Source organism: Pimephales promelas, chromosome 7, assembly GCF_988280905.1.
Source record: "Pimephales promelas chromosome 7, fPimPro1.hap1.1, whole genome shotgun sequence".
In the NCBI taxonomy this organism is placed as follows: Eukaryota; Metazoa; Chordata; class Actinopteri; order Cypriniformes; family Leuciscidae; genus Pimephales; species Pimephales promelas.
In genome coordinates, this window is record NC_142775.1 from 9,181,031 (window position 1) to 9,202,727 (window position 21,697).

The 21,697-nt window shown below is 46.3% G+C and overlaps 1 protein-coding gene and 2 pseudogenes across 1 annotated transcript; all 3 read left to right on the top strand.

Annotated features, from left to right (window-relative positions):
• Nucleotides 1-6,236: 6,236 nt before the first annotated feature.
• Nucleotides 6,237-7,453, top strand: LOC148978293 (uncharacterized; annotated as a pseudogene).
• A 43-nt stretch (nt 7,454-7,496) lies between these two features.
• Nucleotides 7,497-8,957, top strand: LOC148978294 (uncharacterized; annotated as a pseudogene).
• Nucleotides 8,958-19,172: 10,215 nt separating this feature from the next.
• Nucleotides 19,173-21,274, top strand: LOC148978295 (uncharacterized). The gene has a single exon (XM_089133036.1). The coding sequence runs from the start codon at nt 20,184-20,186 to the stop codon at nt 21,189-21,191; it is 1,008 nt and encodes a 335-aa protein (XP_088989162.1). The 5' UTR covers nt 19,173-20,183; the 3' UTR covers nt 21,192-21,274.
• Nucleotides 21,275-21,697: the final 423 nt, after the last annotated feature.

Sequence of the window (21,697 nt, forward strand, 5' to 3'; positions counted from 1 at the left end):
AGCCAGACGCTCTCTCGCGACAGTTTACTTCCCCAGAGGTTATTCCCATTAAGGAGGAGATCCTCCCTAAGGGCGTGGTAGTGGGGGCAGCTGTCTGGGGAATTGAACGTTTGGTCAAGCGCTCTTTAGCCCACGCTATTACCCCTCGTCTTTGTCCCAGGGGTCTTCTGTTCGTTCCTCCGTCCGCTCGCCTCGCGGTTCTTCAATGGGGTCACTCATCCAAGTTATTTGCCCATCCCGGCGTTAGGGGCACCATCGCCGCCATCCGTCAAAGATTCTGGTGGCCCTCTCGTGAGCGCGACGTCCGTCGTTTTGTCGCTTCGTGTACGGTATGCGCCCAGACTAAGTCGGGTAATTCGCCTCCGGCCGGGCTACTGCGTCCTCTCCCGTTACCGCCCCGTCCGTGGTCACATATTGCTTTGGATTTTATCACGGGTCTTCCCCCCTCCCAGGGGAACACCGTGATACTGACCGTCGTTGATCGCTTTTCTAAAACCGCTCGCTTTATTCCGTTACCCAAGCTCCCATCTGCTAGGGAGACGGCCCAGATTATCGTCGACCAGGTTTTTAAGATCCACGGTCTTCCCTCTGACGTCGTATCTGATAGGGGTCCCCAATTCTCTTCCTTGTTTTGGAAGGAATTTTGCCGTCTTATTGGTGCGTCGGCCAGTCTCTCCTCCGGGTTTCACCCACAAACTAACGGTCAAGCGGAACGTGCCAACCAGACCATCGGTCGCATCCTTCGTAGCCTCGCCTTTCGCAATCCGGTTTCGTGGTCCGAACAGCTTTCCTGGGCAGAATACGCTCTCAATTCCGCTCCATCCTCTGCCACGGGTTTATCTCCGTTTCAATGCTGTCTCGGATACCAGCCTCCACTCTTTTCGTCTCAGGAGACTGAATCTCAGGTGCCGTCCGTTCAAGCCTTCATTCAACGTGCTAAGCGTACTTGGAGAGAGGTTAGGTCCGCTTTAGTTAAGTCTCGTTCTCGTACCCGGCGAGCCGCTAACAGACGTCGGGTCAAGAGTCCCCGTTATTCTGTGGGTCAGAGAGTTTGGTTATCCACCCTTAATCTGCCTCTCCAGTCCACGTCTCGCAAGCTGGCCCCCAAATTCATCGGGCCTTTCCGTATCCTTAAGATACTCAGCCCTGTCTCTGTTCGTCTCAAATTGTCTACTAATCTTCGGCGCGTCCACCCGGTCTTTCACGTGTCATGTATTAAACCCGTCATCCGTGCCCCCCCTCGGCCTGTCACTCCTCCTGTCCGCGTCGAGGGCGCTCCCGTCTATAGGGTTCGCAGACTTCTCGATGTTCGCCCCCGGGGTCGTGGTCATCAATTTCTGGTCGATTGGGAGGGATACGGTCCGGAGGAGAGATGTTGGATTCCATCCCGGGACGTCCTGGACCGCTCGCTGATTGATGACTTCTATCGCTCACGCCAGTCCTCCTCTGTTGCGCCAGGAGGCGCTCCTTGAGGGGAGGGTACTGTCATGATCCTGGCTCTTTCTTTCTTTCTCTGGTCTTTCTCTGCCCCCTTCTGGCCACTATCTTACATTACATTACTTGCATCACTCATTCATTATCCCGGTCACCTCCAGCTGTGGCTCATCCTCTCATTACCTCCTCGTTACCTTCCCAACTGTTTCTCACTATCTCTGATTAGACTCTCTATTTCATGGCTTCTCTCTTATTGTTCTTTGTCAGATTATTGCTCTATGTTACGTACCTGTGCATATCGCTCCTGACCCTGTCGTGTCGTGTCCTGTCTGATCCAAGCTGTTCTGTTCTCTGTATTACCTCGACTCTACTCTGCTACCCTTCCAGCATCGTGAGTGGTTCAGGATTGGCGTTCCCGTGCCTCTACGGACCCAGTCTGTCTCGTCCTCTGAGTGACCGTCCGTGCTGATCCAGACGGCAGTTTTCTGTTCTGTTATTAAGAGACTTTCTGTTCCATTACCATTGAGATTCCTGTGTTGGATTTACTCGCCTTACGGCTCCTGTGTTACTCTTCTGAACATTAAATCACTCATTGACTGTCCTTTGCTTTTGGGTCCTCTTTCTCATACGTGACAATCATAAATCAAATCCTACTCCATATTCCATAACAGATGGGGGCAGTATACCTCCAAAAAATGACTTGTGCTCCTACCATCACGCATGTTATTCAAATCATTTGACATGATAGTAAAAGGTTGGAAGACCGCAGTTTCACGTGGAACATTTGGAGATTTTTAGAGATCAGAGACTCAATGAACTAAACACTAGAGTGAACTAAACTAAACACTATGAATCTCAACACTAAATGATGAAGACCGCCTCATAGATCTCAAAAACAAGCTGGTGCATTTCGACGGTATGGGAAAATAAAAGCTTGGGCAATTATTTGAAGTTTATGGTATTCGTTTTGTTCATATTACACTAGGGGTGTGCGATATGACGATTTTTAATCGTGGACGATTAAAATGTCTCCACGATCTGCTTTTGAAGAAATATCGTAGTATCGTGTTACAGTGCATTCTATCAGTTCAGTTCTGGCGCCTCCGTCTCTCAACTGTACAACGCGACGTAGCCTACACATGATCACACGTTAAGGGATAGGTACGGGACACTGCAATTCACAAAAGTTCATTATTTGCATAAGCCTTGCCGGTTAAACATTTAATTCACGCGCTGATGCGCTGTTCTAACGTGCGCTTTCCTGACCGCATAACCCCCGACGCTCACATGCACTAGAAGCCTGTCAAACAGCGCCTGAATACTGGACTAAGTTATCTCTCGAGTCTTATTAAGCTAATACTGTTAAATACACACAATGTTTACATAAACAGGCTATGTCTAAAGTGAAAGCAAACATTTGAGAGAATATCTGGTGTAATATGCGTCTATATTAAACGCGTCGCGTGCTGGTCTAAAAGCAACAGGAATAAATAGTAGCCTACTGCCGCTTGTCCTTAAAGGGATAGTTCACAAAAAAAAAAAAAAAAAAAAAAAATCCGTCCTTATTTACTCACTCTAATGTTGTTCCAAACCTGTATTAATTTCTTTCTTGTGCTGAACACAAAAGACAATTTTTTTTTTAATGTGGGTAACCAAACAGTTGCTGGTCCCCATTAACTTCCAGGAGAGAACCTATAAAAAAAACTATAAGGAGACCAGCAACTGTTCGGTTGCCCACATTATTCAAAAACTTTTATTTTCAACAGAAGAAAGAAACTTATTCGGGTTTAAAACATCTTGAGAGAGTAAATTAAGACAATTTTCATTTTTGAGGGAACTATCCCTTTAGTGTTAATAAAACAAAAAAAAAAAAACAAGGAGAAAATCACTCACTGACTGAGAACTTTAATATATCTTTAATAAGAATCAATTTATTCAGTGAAGTCTATGTAGTGTTTTAATTTCATATTTGTTCATTTAATTACTTCAATGCTACTGCTAAATACACCTACTGCATCTGAAAAAATAAAGCACTATTTATTTAATATGAATATTAATTTGTGTAATGGTTATCTTGTCTTATTTTTTTAATAACAAAGAAAAAAATGACAAAGATTTTTATCTTCACCACTGGCCTAAATGTGTGGCTTTCTTTTTTCTTTTGTTACCTAAGGCTTTGTTTTTAACATAGGGACATTAGTTTGGCTGTAATGAACAGCCACTTGCAAAATATATTAAAACCAACTTGAAAAAGAATCGTGATAAAAAATCGTGATCGTGATTTTCCTAAAAAAATCGTGATATGATATTTTTTCCATATCGCCCACCCCTATATTACACTTTTATTGTTAGTGAATTAATTTGACAGACAGCATTCGCTGATGTTGATCAAGCTAGCGCCGTGAATTCACCGTGAGACACACGCAATTGACACTTAGCAAACAGGTTAGTTAAGCTCTCAGATTCTGTCAATTATATTACGCAATTCAAAGAATAAATACCGTTTTGGCGCTTGTACATGTTACACTACAGATCCCTAGCGCACGTGAACCGATCGTCTCTACTAGCTTGAAAAAGAACATGAACTCTGGTGAAAGATACAGTATGCTACAACTTACCAAAATGTATTCCTCATGCATAATGTCGACCAATCATTTTTTGAACTCTTCCCTGAACTGAAAAGTAGTAATTGGCTGTATTTCCACACGACTGACATCAGGTTCAAGTACACACAAGCCGGCCGGCGCGAGCGCGACTCACTCGTCTATTGCAGTTTGGCTGGTGCTAACGTTGCCCGTCCGCATACCGCCTCCCATGGCCGGAACTGGTATTACGATACCTGCCGGGCCGGGGCTAGTAATTTAGCATGCTAATTCAGGTTAATATCTCGGCAGCACTATAACTTGTCAGTTTTTTAATGACATCTTTGCACTTATTTCTTCTCATTCTTTTGATGCGTGTAGCTCATTTTTCGTATATTGTTACCTCAATTATTACATATGCCACCTTTAATCAGAGATACGGGGGTACTCTATTCTACGAATACCATAAAGCATTCTCTGCCAAATCCGCTTCCTTCATTGCGCTCTTTAACTCCAGGCTAGACTGGTCTGTTACAGATACCGAACTGCTTGTTCGTCATTTCGGCGGTGCAAAAACTCTCACTTGTAACATTTGTAGCGCTCACGGACATTCCGCACCTTTTTTTCCCGAAAGCTTTCGCCAGCCAAGAGCCGCACGCTGTCCATGGTGCTGATAACGTAAGGCCATTTGCCAGCAGCAAACGTTACACTTCAGTTTCTAATATTTGTAACAACTTTAATGAATCTGTCTGTTCTTTTCCCCGATGTAAATATGATCACATCTGCAGTTTTTGCAAGGATCCGCACCCGAAATCGGTCTGTCCACGCCGGTACAAACCTCCAAGCCGAGGAAAAAAACCCTATCAAAGAAAATTCTGAAAATCCACCCTTCTACTCCTATCAATGTTAATAATCTCGCCAGCTACCTCTCTTCTCACCCCGATCCGACTTTTGTCGATTATCTTATCACCGGTCTGTCACAAGGGTTTCGGGTGGGCATCCTTTCTAATCTCACGACCTCTTTTGTAGCAAAAAATCTGCAATCAGCTATAACCGAACCAGATGTGGTTACCAACTTGCTAGAAAAAGAGGTTAATAAAGGTTATGTCATTGGTCCATTTGCTTCCCCTCCTTTTACGCCTTTTCGCATTAATTCCATCGGCGTCGCAACACGGAAATACTCGGGTAAAAAACGTCTCATCTTCGATATGTCGTCTCCTCATTCTGCTACCATCGCGAGCGTTAACGAATGCATACCTTTATCACCTTTCTCTCTGCATTACGCCTCGGTAGACAACGCTATTCATCTAATTAAGTTAGCCGGTCAAGGCGCGTGGCTAGCTAAAGCCGACATCACAGACGCTTTTAAAACTATGCCAATCCACCCCGCTGACTGGCCACTTTTCGGAGTCAAATGGCTTTTTTAAAATTTTATTTCGCCGTCAGGCTTACTTTCGGGTGCAGAAGCAGCCCTCATATCTTCAATTGCCTTTCCGAAGCGTTGTGCTGGATCCTGCTGAACGTCAGCAAGCTTCCTTTCGTCCTACATTCGCTCGACGATTTTCTGTTAATCGATTTCCCATCTCCCCAAACTTCAATTCTTGATATACTTAAACTCATCTTCAGCGACGTTGGTATTCCCCTCTCCGCTGAGAAAACTTCGGGCCCTTCTACTTCATTAGAGTTCCTGGGTATTTCTCTGAACTCAGTTCTAATGCAAGCTTCTCTTCCCTCCGAGAAACTTTCAAGGATCAGATCCTTTCTGGAATCTTTTCCTGCCCTCCCTTCAATATCAAAGCGCGACATGCTTTCGCTTCTCGGACACCTTAATTTCGCTATGAGAATTATTCCTCAAGGCAGGGCTTTCATCTCGCGCTTGCTAACTCTGGCTCATTCGGCGGCAAAATTAAGCGATCCGATTCAATTAGACGAAGGCTGTTTGTCTGACATAATGTTTTGGAAAAAATTGCTCAACGACTGGAACGGTATTTCTTTCTTTTACAACGACGACTACAAGTCATCGCTTCAACTTCAATTATTCACTGACGCGGCTCCTTCCATCGGATTTGGGGTTTTTTTTCAAGGGCAATGGTTCGCCGAAAAATGGCCTAATGACTTTCCTAAATCAGCGTCTAACACCGTATCATCCGCGCTCTACGAGATATATCCTTTAGCCGTCGCCAGCGTCATTTGGGGTTTGAGTGGTCACGTAAACGAATAATGATGTTCTGCGATAACGAAGCCACAGTTGCCATTATCAACAAAGGTCGTTCATCTTGCAATTCGATCATGCCTTTCTTGAGACGGTTAATCTGGCAATCTGTTAATTTTAATTTTATGATCAAAGCTGTACACATTCCCGGCCACTGCAATGTCATCGCTGATGCGCTCTCTCGGTTTCGTTTTCAGACCTTCAGACAGCTGTGCCCTTCAGCCAACCCAGATCCAACAGCTTGCCCTCCCTTAGCAGACATAATACTGAACTAAACGACCTGCTCACGTCAGCTAGTCATTACATTTCTAAAGGTGTCGCTCCATCTACACTTAAAGCTTATACGTCAGCATGGTCTGCTTTTATTATGTTCTGCTTCTCCTTTCAAATCCCCATTTTTCCTATTCTAATTTCGACCGTTTGCTCTTTTCTCTTATTCAATTTTGAAAACCGCAGCCTCAAAATTTCTTCTATTCGCAGACTACTCGCCGGCATTCAATTCTACGCTAAGTATCACAATCCTAATTTCCAAAGCCTTTTTTCTAATTCTTCCATTTGATTATTACTCAGAGGGTTAGCTAAATCTTCCAGCAAAACATCAGACAAACGTTTGCCTATTACCCTGCCTTTATTACAAAGGTTAATTGTCTCCGTTCGCAACGGGCTCTTTTCTACGTACCTCAATTCTCTTCTAGAAGCAGTGTTTTTATCCGCCTTCTACGGTTTTATGCGTCCAGGGGAATTTACTTCAGATACTAATAAATTCGATCCTGACCGTGGCATTTCTCTTTCCGATCTATGCTTCGGTCATAAATTCTTCACACTCTTTCTCAAACACTCTAAATCCGATAACCGAGGCTCCGGCCTTACCATAACACTCTCAAAAATCAATAATGACTTCTGTCCTTTCTCAGCAATGGTTAAATTTCTCAAAATCCGGCCTAGAACTTCTAAATTTGCGCCGCTATTTTTATTACCTAACGGAGCTCCCCTTTCTAAGGCCGTTTTCAAATCTCACCTAACCACCGTCATCAAAAGCTGCAGTCTATCCCCCTCTCTTTATACCGGCCATTCATTCAGAATCGGGGCAGCTACTTCAGCAGCTGAAAGAGGAATCCCTACATCATCCATCAAGGTCATGGGCAGATGGTCTTCCTCAGCTTTCGAATCTTACGTCAGACTTGATTCAAAAACCATCCTTGAAGCTCAGCAAACTCTTCAGTGATATCAGGTAAAATTCTTACAACTACTGGTGGTGGTATCAAGCAATGGCCTCGCGCGGCCTTGTCTCTATATGGTGCTGTAACCATATATGTATATATACGCGTCGATTAAATAATTAAAAAATAAATAAATAAAAAACTGTGCCGTCTAATGAGACCCATTATAACTGTATCTGTCTGTCCAAAAATTGCGTACGTTGGCTATCGTGCTATGTCCAGCTGTCGTGGCATATCTGAGGGATCTATCGAATCCCGTATGTCTGGTCTAGCGTGGCTATATCCGTGCAGTCTATCGAGTCCCGTCTGTGTCCGGCTTATCGTGGCTACATATGTGCGGTCTATCAAGACCTGTCTATGTCTGGCTATCATGGCTTTATCCGTGCAGTCTATCGAGACCTGTCTATGTCCGGTCTATCGTGGCCATATTGTGCGGTCTATCGAGACCTGTCTATGTCTGGCCTATCGTGGCTACATCTGTGCGGTCTATCGAGACCTGTCTATGTCTGGCCTATCGTGGCTATATCTGTGCGGTCTATCGAGACCTGTCTACGTCTGGCCTATTGTGGCTACATCTGTGTGGTCTATCGAGACCTGTCTATGTCTGGCCTATCGTGACTATATCTGTGCGGTCTATCGAGACCTGTCTTTGTCTGGCCTATCGTGGCTATATCTGTGCGGTCTATCGAGACCTGTCTATGTCTGGCCTATCGTGGCTATATCTGTGCGGTCTATCGAGACCTGTCTATGTCCGGTCTATCGTGGCCATATTGTGCGGTCTATCGAGACCTGTCTATGTCTGGCCTATCGTGGCTACATCTGTGCGGTCTATTGAGACCTGTCTATGTCTGGCCTATTGTGGCTATATCTGTGCGGTCTATCGAGACCTGTCTTTGTCCGGCCTATCGTGGCTATATCTGTGCGGTCTATCGAGACCTGTCTATGTCTGGCCTATCGTGGCTATATCTGTGCTGTCTATCGAGACCTGTCTATGTCTGGCCTATCGTGGCTATATCTGTGCGGTCTATCGAGACCTGTCTACGTCCGGCCTATCGTGGCTATATCTGTGCGGTCTATCGAGACCTGTCTTTGTCCGGCCTATCGTGGCTATATCTGTGCGGTCTATCGAGACCTGTCTATGTCCGGTCTATCGTGGCCATATTGTGCGGCCTATCGAGACCTGTCTATGTCTGGCCTATCGTGGCTACATCTGTGCGACCTGCAGTCTAGTATATGTACACTAGCACAAGTATATGTCCAACGTTCATCATGCTAATCATGGTATCTCCCTTTGTCTTATTTCAGAGTCCTCTAGGAGTCATGACCAGGGGGTATACTTCATCCATTAATTTTGGGGGGAAGGCTGGCCCCGTCCCGATGGATCTACAATCCACCTACTTTTGGGGGGTCGGCTACGCCCCTGCCTTCGTCTCCAGGCAGGAAATGCTGATCCGCTACCCTCGGATCGTGATCTATGGACGGGGCCTACGCCAAAGAACTTTGCAATAATTGTTTGCTGGGCTGTTAATAAATGGATGCTTCGTTACATCATTTTATCTCCCGAGTCTTTCTGGTAGAAATGAAAGCTTTAGCATAAGTTCTGCCAGGAAGACTTAATTACCGCGTCACTCATTAAACTACAGATTATCCAATGACATTCTTACTCTTATTGTATAAAAGATCGGTACTTACACATGTTTGAGTTCGCAGATGCTGACGCAACAACAACCTCCACCCTCCCCACCACCACCAGGATGGTCCCGTCTATACTCCCCCGGGGGGTCGGCTACGCCCCTGCCTTCGTTTCCAGGCAGGAAATGCTGATCCGCTACCCTCGGATTGTGATCTATGGACGGGGCCTACGCCAAAGAACTTTGCAATAATTGTTTGCTGGGCTGTTAATAAATGGATGCTTCGTTACATCATTTTATCTCCCGAGTCTTTCTGGTAGAACTCACAAATTTATGCTTGCTGAGCTGTCAATAAATGTATACTGCTTTTCAATTTATCTCCCGAGTCTTTCTGGTAGAAATGAAAGCTTTAGCTTAAAGTTCTGTCAGGAAGACTTAATCAGCACGTCATGTATTGCGTTCATTCCTATCCAATCAGGTGTTAACAATCTCAGTATAAAAGATTGGTACTTACACTTGTCTGAGTTCACAGATGCTGACGCTGCCATTCACCTCCATCCTCCCCAACCACCACCAAGATGGTACCTTCCCCTCCATCCTCCCCATCACCACCACCAGGATGGTCCCTTCCTTACCTTCATCTCAAGCGGGATATGCAGATTCGGCTAACCTCGCTATGCTCGCTAAGGACGGGGCCTACGCCAAAGAACTCATAAATTTATGCTTGCTGAGCTGTCAATAAATCTATACTGCTTTTCAATTTATCTCCCGAGTCTTTCTGGTAGAACTGAACCAATAAATAGACTGACAGTAAAAAGGCTTTTTCAACTTGAGACGGCGTTGACTCCACGTGACTGTGGCATACGCCATTAAAGTACCACTAGAGCTATTCAAGAGGAGCCAGCTGATTCATTTTGCGCAGCTTCTCAAGAGTGGCTGCAAGAGCTCTGATGACGAACTGTTCCACGTTTGGCCGAATCCAACGCACGACAGCGATCACATGTGTTTTGTGTTTATTCAAACACCTTTAGTTCCTAATGTTCACAAATCTGTTTTTAATGACAGTAAAAGCTCTTTTCATGTAGTTATGATGTTATATAATGTCATGTTTATCCAAATAAAACGTTGACCCCACTGTATTGGTATTTAAATGGTATAGCGTTGTGTTTATGTACTTTATTCTTGAACAAACAGATGGTGTATTTAGCAGTACAGTAGTGTTACAGTATTAAATGAAGTTTTATTAACTAAGTTCGGGAGGAGCACGTTCAGATAATTAACACGAGTGGACAGCAATCAGCAACCAATGATAAGAGGGTACATATAGACTCAGCAGTCTTACCTCGATCCATTGGCAGTTTGCAGCATTTGGCCATGTCCAAATCTAGCTCTTCCCGTTTCGATAAAGGATCTTTCGTTCTTCAGAATTAGGAATCTTTGCCGCAAACTGGTATTATCTCATTGGCGTCAGGCCAAACAAATGGGTCCTCGCCACCGCGGGCGAAACATCCGTAAGCTACTTCCGCGTATTTCTTTAAACCGGACCCTTCAATAATTACTGCCATAGAGAAATGGACAAGGCAATGCTGCCCTCTTAACGCGAAGGAACTTAACTTCCTGCAGCGTCAGGCCACCGCAACAGGCCATAAGTTAAGCCACGCTGCAGATTCAGTCCCGGCTGATCCACACTCTCAACATCTTCCGGGTCAACTCTGTGAGTGCTCAAAACATTTGTGTCCCTGATTGAACTTCGCATCGCTTCAATTGTTGAATGACGAGCAAGTTATGCTATCTGGATAATAATTGTGATCGGAGGATCACACGTTTTAAATAGTTTATGTACAATGATTTGCGTTCCTTAAACGCAATGCTTCCTTATGGCGTAAACAGTAGGGCTGGGAATCGATTCCAAAAGATTCGATTCTGAGGCATTAGGAATTGAGAGTTCCAAAGGTTTATTAAAGGGATTAAAGGGAATCGACTCCTCCTTAAAGATTTTTAACACAAACGGCCTGTAACCGATTTCATTTGTCAACAATCACGTCACCTGTAAATAAATAAAGTTCAGACTAATTCAAACCCACAGCTTCAGCATTTGGTTTACTGATTAAGAATGAACAAATCGGCAGAGACCCTTAGAAATGACAAATAAATAACTAAAATGAGAAAATTTAAGGGGGCTTTTACACTGGGCTCGTTTGCTGCGGTCCAAGCGCGTTTGTTCCCGACGCCCCCCGCAGAGTGGGTCTGGTTTCACACTCAACTTGATTCTATCGAACCCTGGAACTTTTGCATGCATCTTACATCATCCCAAACGTGCACAGCGCATGATAGAAAGCAGAACGTGGATAAATATTGTGTTTTTATTTATTTATTTATTTATTTATTTATTTATTTTTATTAATTTGCTGCTATTGTGCACAGTTGAGTGAACAATACAGGTTTATTGTGCGTGTGTCACATAAGGTGGACTTCTGCTTGCAAACAGACTCTTAAGGAGACAGTGGATTTCCAAATGTTTTCTGATTCCACATGCAATGCTCGAATACACTGCAGGCTCACTCTCGCTCGTATCCAAGGTAATTCCTCAACATTATCATCCCTTACTTATTTAGCTGAATACATCACAATAAGCTAAAACGCATGCACAGTATATTTACTTCCTGAACAAGTGCGCACCCGAGTCCGTGCTGCTTTCACATACACGCGAACCGCAACACGGTTCGGGAGCAACCGAACTCAGACCTCCTCCAGGTAGTCTCGGGTTCGTTACCCCAGAGCGCACCCGGGTCCCATGACACATTAGCGATTTTTCATGCGAACCGTGCTCCGTTACGGACATAACTGCCAGGGTGAAAACTCCCTAAGTCATTTTCAAACGTTAATAAAGATGTGCGTAATCCTGAAAGGTATTAATCTCCTCTTTTTCGTGTCTATGATTACGCTCGAGAAGATGATCATCGGACCGCCAGGCCTCAATCTACTTCCCCCTTCGCTCGGCTTCACACCACAGCTCAATTTGCACAGGTATGTTTCTCCACTGCCACAGCAGTGATGTCTCCTCTGCCAGCAGAATCACTCGGACGTTAATGGCATAGACCAGGGGTGCCCAATCCTGCTCCTGGCGATCGACTGTCCTGCACAGTTCATCTCCAACCCTAATCAAACACACCTGAATGTGATCCTAAAGACCTTAATTGGCTACTTCAGGTGTGTTTGATTAGGGTTTGAGATGAACTGTGCAGGACAGTCGATCGCCAGGAGCAGGATTGGGCACCCCTGGCGTAGACATACACACATACACGCGGATACACGCGGCTAGCTCAAAATGCGTATAGATAACATGCCACTTGACTTTAAAGTGGTGTGTATGTTTACGCAAAAGTCATGATGCCATGTTGTCTCTGCTCCCACTGGAGCTCTGTTTTCACTGGCTAATTTTCTACACTGCTACAGCAGTGATGTCTCCTCTGCTCCCACAGGAGCTCTGTTTCTCTGGCTAATTTCCTACACTGCCACAGCAGTGATGTCTACTCTGCTCCCACTGGAGTTCTCTTTCTCTGGCTAATTTTCTCCATGGCCACAGCAGTGACGTCTCCTCTACTCCCACAGGAGCTCTGTTTCTCTGGCTAATTTTCTACACTGCCACAGCAGTGACGTCTCCTCTGCTCCTACAGGAGCTCTCTTTCTCTGGCTAATTTTCTACACTGCCACAGCAGTGATGTCTATTCTGCTCCCACAGGAGCTCTGTTTTTCTGGCTTATTTTCTACATTGCCAAAGCAGTGATGTCTACTCTGCTCCCACTGGAGCTCTGTTTCTCTGGCTAGTTTTCTACACTGCCGCAGCAGTGACGTCTCCTCTGCTCCTACAGGAGCTCTGTTTCTCTGGCTTATTTTCTACACTGCCACAGCAGTGAAGTCTCCTCTGCTCCTACAGGAGCCCTCTTTCTCTGGCTTATTTTCCTACACTGCCACAGCAGTGATATCTCTTCTGCTCCCACAGGATCTCTGTTTCTCTGGCTAATTTTCTACACTGCCCCATCAGTGACATCATCTCTGCTCCCACAGGATCTCTGTTTCTCTGGCTAATTTTCTACACTGCCCGAGCAAGGACGTCTACTCGGCTCCCACAGGAGCTCTGTTTCTCTGGCTAATTTTCTACACTGCCACAGCAGCGAAGTCTACTCGGCGCCTACAGGAGCTATGTTTCTCTGGCTTATTTTCTACACTGCTATAACAGTGATGTTTTCTCTCTAGTACATCACTATTCAGAATTATTATTCCTGCTAAAACCCCTAATTGATTTTTTTTTTTCTGTCCAGCGAGCATTGGTCTCCAAGCGGACATTGCATGCATCAAAAAGTTATCCTCCAAGCAGTATCTTCCAGGACCTTTTAATCCTATGTTAGTGCTTGGAGATAATGTAAAGAAAGAAAATGATAAAAAAAATTCTCATAACTTGCATCCCTGATTTTTCTCTTTTCAATCAAATCTTTTATCTCTTACCTTAATATCATTAAGAGCCTACAAATCGGGTCCATTAAAGGTTATCTGAGCGGCATCCAGTTTTTCCATAAAGTGGTGTGCGGCACTCCTTTTGTGGAGATAAACAATTCACTAACCCTGATTATATGGATTCAAAGATCCCAGCCCAAATATATTCAGGCTTTCCGCACAAGCTACCAGCCCATCAGTTCCGCTCACACACTCGATGTCATGTTTAAATTAGCCTTTTTCGTTTTCTTAGACACTCAGAAACCACCCTCACTTTGTGAGCAGAGTGAGTGTTTTCCAAGTGGAGCACTTACATTTTTTCTCTTTCATCCAGCGAGCAGTTGGTCTCACAGCGGATGCAGTGCGAGAAAATCTCCTGGGCAAGCACTCATTTTTTCCTCTTTTCAGTTTTCCACTTTCCGTCCAGTGAGCATTGGTCTCAGCGGATAGAGTGAGAGCTTTCCCAGTAGAGCACTTACATTTTCTCTTTCATCCAGCAAGCAGTTGATCTCACAGCGGATGCAGTGTGAGAAAATCTCCTGGGCAAGCAGTCATTTTCCTCTTTTCAGTTTTCCTCTTTCCGTCCAGTGAGCATTGGTCTCACAGCGGACGGAGTGAGAGCTTTCCCAGTAGAGCACTTATATTTTTCTCTTTCATTTTCAGCGAGTATTTGGTCTTACAGCGGATGCAGCGTTATAACCTCCTGGACGAGTACACTACAACCGCACCTCGTTCACAGTCAACAAGGGCCGCCAGTCCAGGCAGTGAGCCACCATCACTGGCCTCCCTGAACATGCATCCAGGCCCCTTCTCGAGATGCCAGCCCGCCAATCTCGGCACTCTTTTGGGGGTCATTAGTCCTGCGGCTGTCCTCTGTTCTTTAGCCTTTTGGGGGGAGTACTCTGGGTTCGGCAGAAATCCGAGCTCGGAGCCCTCCCTCTGGACAGCACGCCAAATACGCATTGAATCTTACTCACTCAAAATTATATGTAAGTGTGAACTCGTGAAATGAAGTTTTATTAACTAAGTTCGGGAGGAGCACGTTCAGATAATTAACACGAGTGGACAGCAATCAGCAACCAATTATAAGAGGGTACATATAGACTCAGCAGTCTTACCTCAATCCATTGGCAGTTTGCAGCATTCCTCCTCCACCCATTCTCCACACTCCTAGTTCTCCACACTCCTCTTTCTAAAAATCACTTACATACGGGGGGAGTACTCTGGGTTCGGGCAGAAATCCGAGCTCGGAGCCCTCCCTCCGGACAGCATGCCAAATACGCATTTAATCTTACTCACTCAAAATTATAAATAAGTGTAAACTCGTGAAATGGAAACTGACTGAAACCTTTGTGTTTTTGACAAATATTGCATTTATTTCACTTTAGCTGTGGTAAAGTATGTAAACATTACGTGAGCTGTCAAGTGTCACGGGAAGCAGAAAGTGTCCAAATTCATGTCTCTGTTTGCAGCCTCCCCTCCTGTACGCGGCAACTCTCACACCTAAACACTAGAACAGAAATGCAATCATGAATAAAACACTGAACATGTGACAAACAAACTCAAATGGTGACAGAACCAAGGCGTCACATTTTCTTTCTTTTTTTTCTTTTTTTTTTTTTTTGCTGTAGTGGCAAAGCTCTTCAGTTCTTTCTCCAGTCTTCAGTTTTACATGATCCTTAACAATTCATTTTAATGTGCTGATTTGAAACTCAAAATTAATATTATATGAAAATGGATTTGGATGTGTTAAAGGGTTAGTTCACCCAAAAATGAAAATTAAGTCATTAATTACTCACCCCCATGCTGTACCAACCCCGTAAGACCTTCGTTCGTCTTCGGAACACAAATGAAGATATTTTTGATTAAATTTGAGAGCTGTATAACTACCACATTGGCTCCTAAAGGACAGCATCTTGACGGCCCAGAAAGTCAATGAAGAAAATGTTTAAATATCCCAAGTGACTACCGTGGCTCAACTATATGTTTATCAAGCGACGCAAATACTTTTTGTGCGAAAAAACAAACAAAAATAACGAGTTTATTCGACTATTTCTTTTCTTCCTTGTAGGCCAGAACGAGACTTCCTTAGATTTCCACGACGCATGCGCGAGATTTGCGATCTGCTCACACCAGCTTACACTACTTCAGATCGCAATTCTCGCGCATGCGTCGTGGAAATCTAAGGAAGTCTCGTTCTGGCCTACAAGGAAGAAAAGAAATAGTCGAATAAACTCGTTATTTTTGTTTGTTTTTTCGCACAAAAAGTATTCGCGTCGCTTGATAAATGTCACCGGGGTGACAAAAAGGCAGGCGGAACCTTTTATCATAGCCGGGTTTCTGTGGGGGTGGATTTCCGGTGTGGGACCCGGAAGACTCTAGCGCCGGAAAACTCCGAGCGGAGACGGAGAATGATTAGTTAATTCAAAACAGGTGCGGGGCAGGACTATCGCGATCGCGATTGGGACACGTTGTCAGTTGGGAAGGATAAAAGGGCATTTCATCTTCAACAAAGGAGGGGGCAGGAGAGATGAACGGCTGTGTGTGACGTTCGGGTGGATTTGGAGATGTGGATAAGAGATAAGTGCTGTTGATGTTTGGACTGTGATACGAGAAATCTGTTTGGAGGATGTGATGAGACTTCATGAGGTGTAAATCTGTCGTTTTGGAGAAAGTTTGAATGTCCCACGCTTTATTGGAAGAAGTCCAAGAGATTGTAGTGCTGTGCAGTGGACCAGATCCCCTGTCTACGCCCTAGTTTGTGAGTGACAAGACTTTGCAGTGTTGTTCATTAAATCACGTGTGCCGATTTGTGTGAATTGCAGTTAAACACGAGTGGAAGTGTAATGCAGTGACATCGGGGAAACGGTTCTGGCTGTGGATATATCGCCCGCATCTCGTTGGATGGAGGAAGTCATCTAGTGGAGAAATTCTTCTCTTCTCCTCTTTAATCTCTACGTAGGCTTGTGAAGTTCAGCTTGCTGTTGAATCCTCACTCCTCCATGTGCTGCTTGATCCTGTGAGTAGAACCAGCTACACTGTTGAATTCTCACCTGTATTCTCTGTCTGCCTGAGCCCCGTGAAGAGAGCCAGCTTTGCTGTTGAACACTTATTCCTCTCTGTTCATCTGGATCCTGTGAGTAGAACCAGTTACACTGTTGAATTATCACATGTACCCTCTGTCTGCCTGAGCCCTGTGAAGAGAGCCAGCTTCGCTGTTGAATCCTTACTCCTCCATGTGCTGCTTGATCCTGTGAGTAGAACCAGCTACACTGTTGAATTCTCACCTGTATTCTCTGTCTGCCTGAGCCCCGTGAAGAGAGCCAGCTTTGCTGTTGAACCCTTATTCCTCTCTGTTCATCTGGATTCTGTGAGTAGAACCAGTTACACTGTTGAACCCGCACCGTTATTCTCTGTCTGCCTGAGCCCTGTGAAGAGAGCCAGTTGTACTGTGGAATCGTCATCATAATCCTCTCTGTCTGCCTGAGCCCTGTGAAGAGAGCCAGCTTTGCTGTTGAACACTTATTCCTCTCTGTTCATCTGGATCCTGTGAGTAGAACCAGTTACACTGTTGAATTATCACATGTACTCTCTGTCTGCCTGAGCCCTGTGAAGAGAGCCAGCTTCGCTGTTGAATCCTTACTCCTCCATGTGCTGCTTGATCCTGTGAGTAGAACCAGCTACACTGTTGAATTCTCACCTGTATTCTCTGTCTGCCTGAGCCCCGTGAAGAGAGCCAGCTTTGCTGTTGAACCCTCATTCCTCTCTGTTCATCTGGATTCTGTGAGTAGAGCCAGTTATACTGTTGAACCCGCACCGTTATTCTCTGTCTGCCTGAGCCCTGTGAAGAGAGCCAGCTTCGCTGTTGAATCCTTACTCCTCCATGTGCTGCTTGATCCTGTGAGTAGAACCAGCTACACTGTTGAATTCTCACCTGTATTCTCTGTCTGCCTGAGCCCCGTGAAGAGAGCCAGCTTTGCTGTTGAACCCTTATTCCTCTCGGTTCATCTGGATTCTGTGAGTAGAACCAGTTACACTGTTGAACCCGCACCGTTATTCTCTGTCTGCCTGAGCCCTGTGAAGAGAGCCAGTTGTACTGTGGAATCGTCATCATAATCCTCTCTGTCTGCCTGAGCCCTGTGAAGAGAGCCAGCTTTGCTGTTGAACACTTATTCCTCTCTGTTCATCTGGATCCTGTGAGTAGAACCAGTTACACTGTTGAATTATCACATGTACTCTCTGTCTGCCTGAGCCCTGTGAAGAGAGCCAGCTTCGCTGTTGAATCCTTACTCCTCCATGTGCTGCTTGATCCTGTGAGTAGAACCAGCTACACTGTTGAATTCTCACCTGTATTCTCTGTCTGCCTGAGCCCCGTGAAGAGAGCCAGCTTTGCTGTTGAACCCTCATTCCTCTCTGTTCATCTGGATTCTGTGAGTAGAGCCAGTTATACTGTTGAACCCGCACCGTTATTCTCTGTCTGCCTGAGCCCTGTGAAGAGAGCCAGCTTCGCTGTTGAATCCTTACTCCTCCATGTGCTGCTTGATCCTGTGAGTAGAACCAGCTACACTGTTGAATTCTCACCTGTATTCTCTGTCTGCCTGAGCCCCGTGAAGAGAGCCAGCTTTGCTGTTGAACCCTTATTCCTCTCTGTTCATCTGGATTCTGTGAGTAGAGCCAGTTATACTGTTGAACCCGCACCGTTATTCTCTGTCTGCCTGAGCCCTGTGAAGGGAGCCAGTTGTACTGTGGAATCGTCATCATAATCCTCTCTGTCTGCCTGAGCCCTGTGAAGAGAGCCAGCTTCGCTGTTGAATCCTCACCTGTATTCTCTGTCTGCCTGAGCCCCGTGAAGAGAGCCAGCTTTGCTGTTGAACACTTATTCCTCTCTGTTCATCTGGATCCTGTGAGTAGAACCAGTTACACTGTTGAATTATCACATGTACTCTCTGTCTGCCTGAGCCCTGTGAAGAGAGCCAGCTTCGCTGTTGAATCCTTACTCCTCCATGTGCTGCTTGATCCTGTGAGTAGAACCAGCTACACTGTTGAATTCTCACCTGTATTCTCTGTCTGCCTGAGCCCCGTGAAGAGAGCCAGCTTTGCTGTTGAACCCTTATTCCTCTCTGTTCATCTGGATTCTGTGAGTAGAGCCAGTTATACTGTTGAACCCGCACCGTTATTCTCTGTCTGCCTGAGCCCTGTGAAGGGAGCCAGTTGTACTGTGGAATCGTCATCATAATCCTCTCTGTCTGCCTGAGCCCTGTGAAGAGAGCCAGCTTCGCTGTTGAATCCTTACTCCTCCATGTGCTGCTTGATCCTGTGAGTAGAACCAGCTACACTGTTGAATTCTCACCTGTATTCTCTGTCTGCCTGAGCCCCGTGAAGAGAGCCAGCTTTGCTGTTGAACCCTTATTCCTCTCTGTTCATCTGGATTCTGTGAGTAGAGCCAGTTATACTGTTGAACCCGCACCGTTATTCTCTGTCTGCCTGAGCCCTGTGAAGAGAGCCAGTTGTACTGTGGAATCGTCATCATAATCCTCTCTGTCTGCCTGAGCCCTGTGAAGAGAGCCAGCTTCGCTGTTGAATCCTTACTCCTCCATGTGCTGCTTGATCCTGTGGGTAGAACCAGCTACACTGTTGAATTCTCACCTGTATTCTCTGTCTGCTTGAGCCCCGTGAAGAGAGCCAGCTTTGCTGTTGAACCCTTATTCCTCTCTGTTCATCTGGATTCTGTGAGTAGAGCCAGTTATACTGTTGAACCCTCACTGTTATTCTCTGTCTGCCCGAGCCCTGTGAAGAGAGCCAGTTATACTGTGAAGTTGTCATCTTGACTTTCCGCCTGTCTGAGCCCTGAGAAGAAAGCCAGCCTGTTGTTGAATCTTCACTCTCCCCCGTCTATCCGGATTCTGTGAGTAGAGCCAGCTATACTGTTGAATCCTCACCTGTCATCTGTCTGCCTGAGCCCTGGAAAGAGAGCCAGCTTTGTTGTGGATTCCGTGTTCCCCTCCGCCCATCCGAGCCCTGTGAGGAGAGAAACCGTTCTGCTGGGAATCTGAGAGAACTAGTTCTACTATTGAATCCTCACCTGTCTTCTGTCTGCCTGGGTCCCGAGAAGAGAGCCAGCTTTGCCGTGGATTCCGTACTCCTTTCCGTTCATCCGAATCCTGTGAAGAGAGAGATTGTTCTGCTGTGAATCTGAGAGAACCAGTTATACTGTTGCACCCTCACCTGTCTTCTGTCGGCCTGGGTCCGGAGAAGAGGGCCAGCTTGGCTGTGGATTCCGTACTACTCTCCGTCCATCCGAATCCCGGGAGAAGAGAAATTGTTCCGCTGTGAATTCGAGAACTAGTCCAGCTGTGAATTCTCACCTGCTCTGCCCACCCGAGTTTTGCTTCAGCTTGCCGAAGGCTGTTTTAGTTTAATTTATTTAATAAAGATTCTGAATTTTCTCTAACTTACTTTGCCTCTGTGTCCTCTGTGGTGTTGGCTCCTCGCGGTGGTACGTGTGTCGGGGGTTGGGACGGCCGGTCATCTGGTGTCCGGTCCCCCCGTGACAAAAGTGGCGTAGTCGGCAGGGTTTGCCACCGCGAGTTGAAGCAGCTACAGGTTCACGATGGCCGACGAAGAGGTAGTGGCCGCAAGACCACAAGTCATGCCTGTGTTTATGGGAGCCCCTTGGGCCCAGCGTTATGGGGGACCAGGATCAGAGCTACCTCTCCAGGACTGGAAGACTCAAACGGAATACCTGGCTGGCCTCCAGGGGCTGAGTGATGTACAAAAGACACAGTTTGTTCTGGGATCCCTGGAGGGAGAAGCGAAGAGGGAGGTTCTAGCTGCACCCAGCACTGCACGAGCCACTGCCAAAGCCATCTTTGACTTTTTGACGGGACTGTATGGGGATACTACCCCCGTGGCCGCCCTCCGGGCTCAGTTCTTCAACTTTCGCCAAGGTCCTAGGCAAGCCTTACGGGCGTATGCGCTGAGGCTGCGTGAGCAGTTTGTTCGATTGAAAGGCCGACCAGATCATGGTCTGGGAGACGGAGATTCCTTACTGCGAGATCAGTTTGTTTTGGGGCTCCGAGACGGGCCTATTCGACAGAGTATAAAGCTCCAGCTCCGCCGAGACCCAGCGTTAACTTTTGAGGACCTCCGACAGGAGGCCTTGGCATTGGAGATGGATCAGGGCGAGGCAGCTGACCCACCGGTGTGCATGGCTGTTGGTGGTGCCGCCCCTTCTTCAACTGGGGATTGGAAACAACAGCTGCGGGCGGAGCTGTTGGAGGATGTTAAAGGACAGATGTGCATGGCCGTTGGTGAGGCCTCCACTCCTCCAACCATGGATTGGAAACAGAAGTTGCGGGCAGAACTGTTCGAGGATGTTAAAGGCCAGATGGCTGAACTATCTAAGACCCTTCTAGAGGAACTGCGCCGGGGACAGCTCAGTGGCCGGGACCGATCCTATTCTGAGGGGAGCCGAGAGCCCGGACTGCGCCCTGGACGGCCGGCTAATCCGAGATTCCAGTGGGATGATAAGGGCAGGCCCATTTGCAATAGCTGCGGAGAATCAGGACATTATAGCCGTCAGTGTGGCTCCCGACGCGGTTCCCAAGGGGGTTTTTAGTTTCGCCGGCCACTGTGGGTCAAGTGGCCGGGACCCCCTTAAGTGACCCCCTTTCTATGCCTATTCCCAGAGAAGACTGGGTTGGACATTGCCCAACCGTGAAGATCCAGGTTAATGGGGTGGAAGTTGCATGTTTAGTTGATACCGGTTCCCAAGTCACGTTATTCTCCGAGAGCCTGTCCCGAGAACTCTTTAAGGGCCGACGACCCCAGGGGGCCGAGACTTCGCAACTTGTACTGAGAGGAGCCAATGGGCTGGATATTCCCTATACAGGCTATGTGATTGTGGACTTCCATGTTCAAGGGGTCCCCGTACGACAAAAAGGAGTTGTTATCGTTAGAGACCACTGCCTGGGTTCACATCGAGCATTAATTGGTATGAATGTAATTTCAGAATGTTGGGAGGAGCTGTTCCGGAACCGGCTGGCCCAGATCCCCTCGGTTCCGGAACAAAAGGAATGGGAGCATATTCTGGCTGACTGCCGTAGGATTCAAGCAGCTAACTGC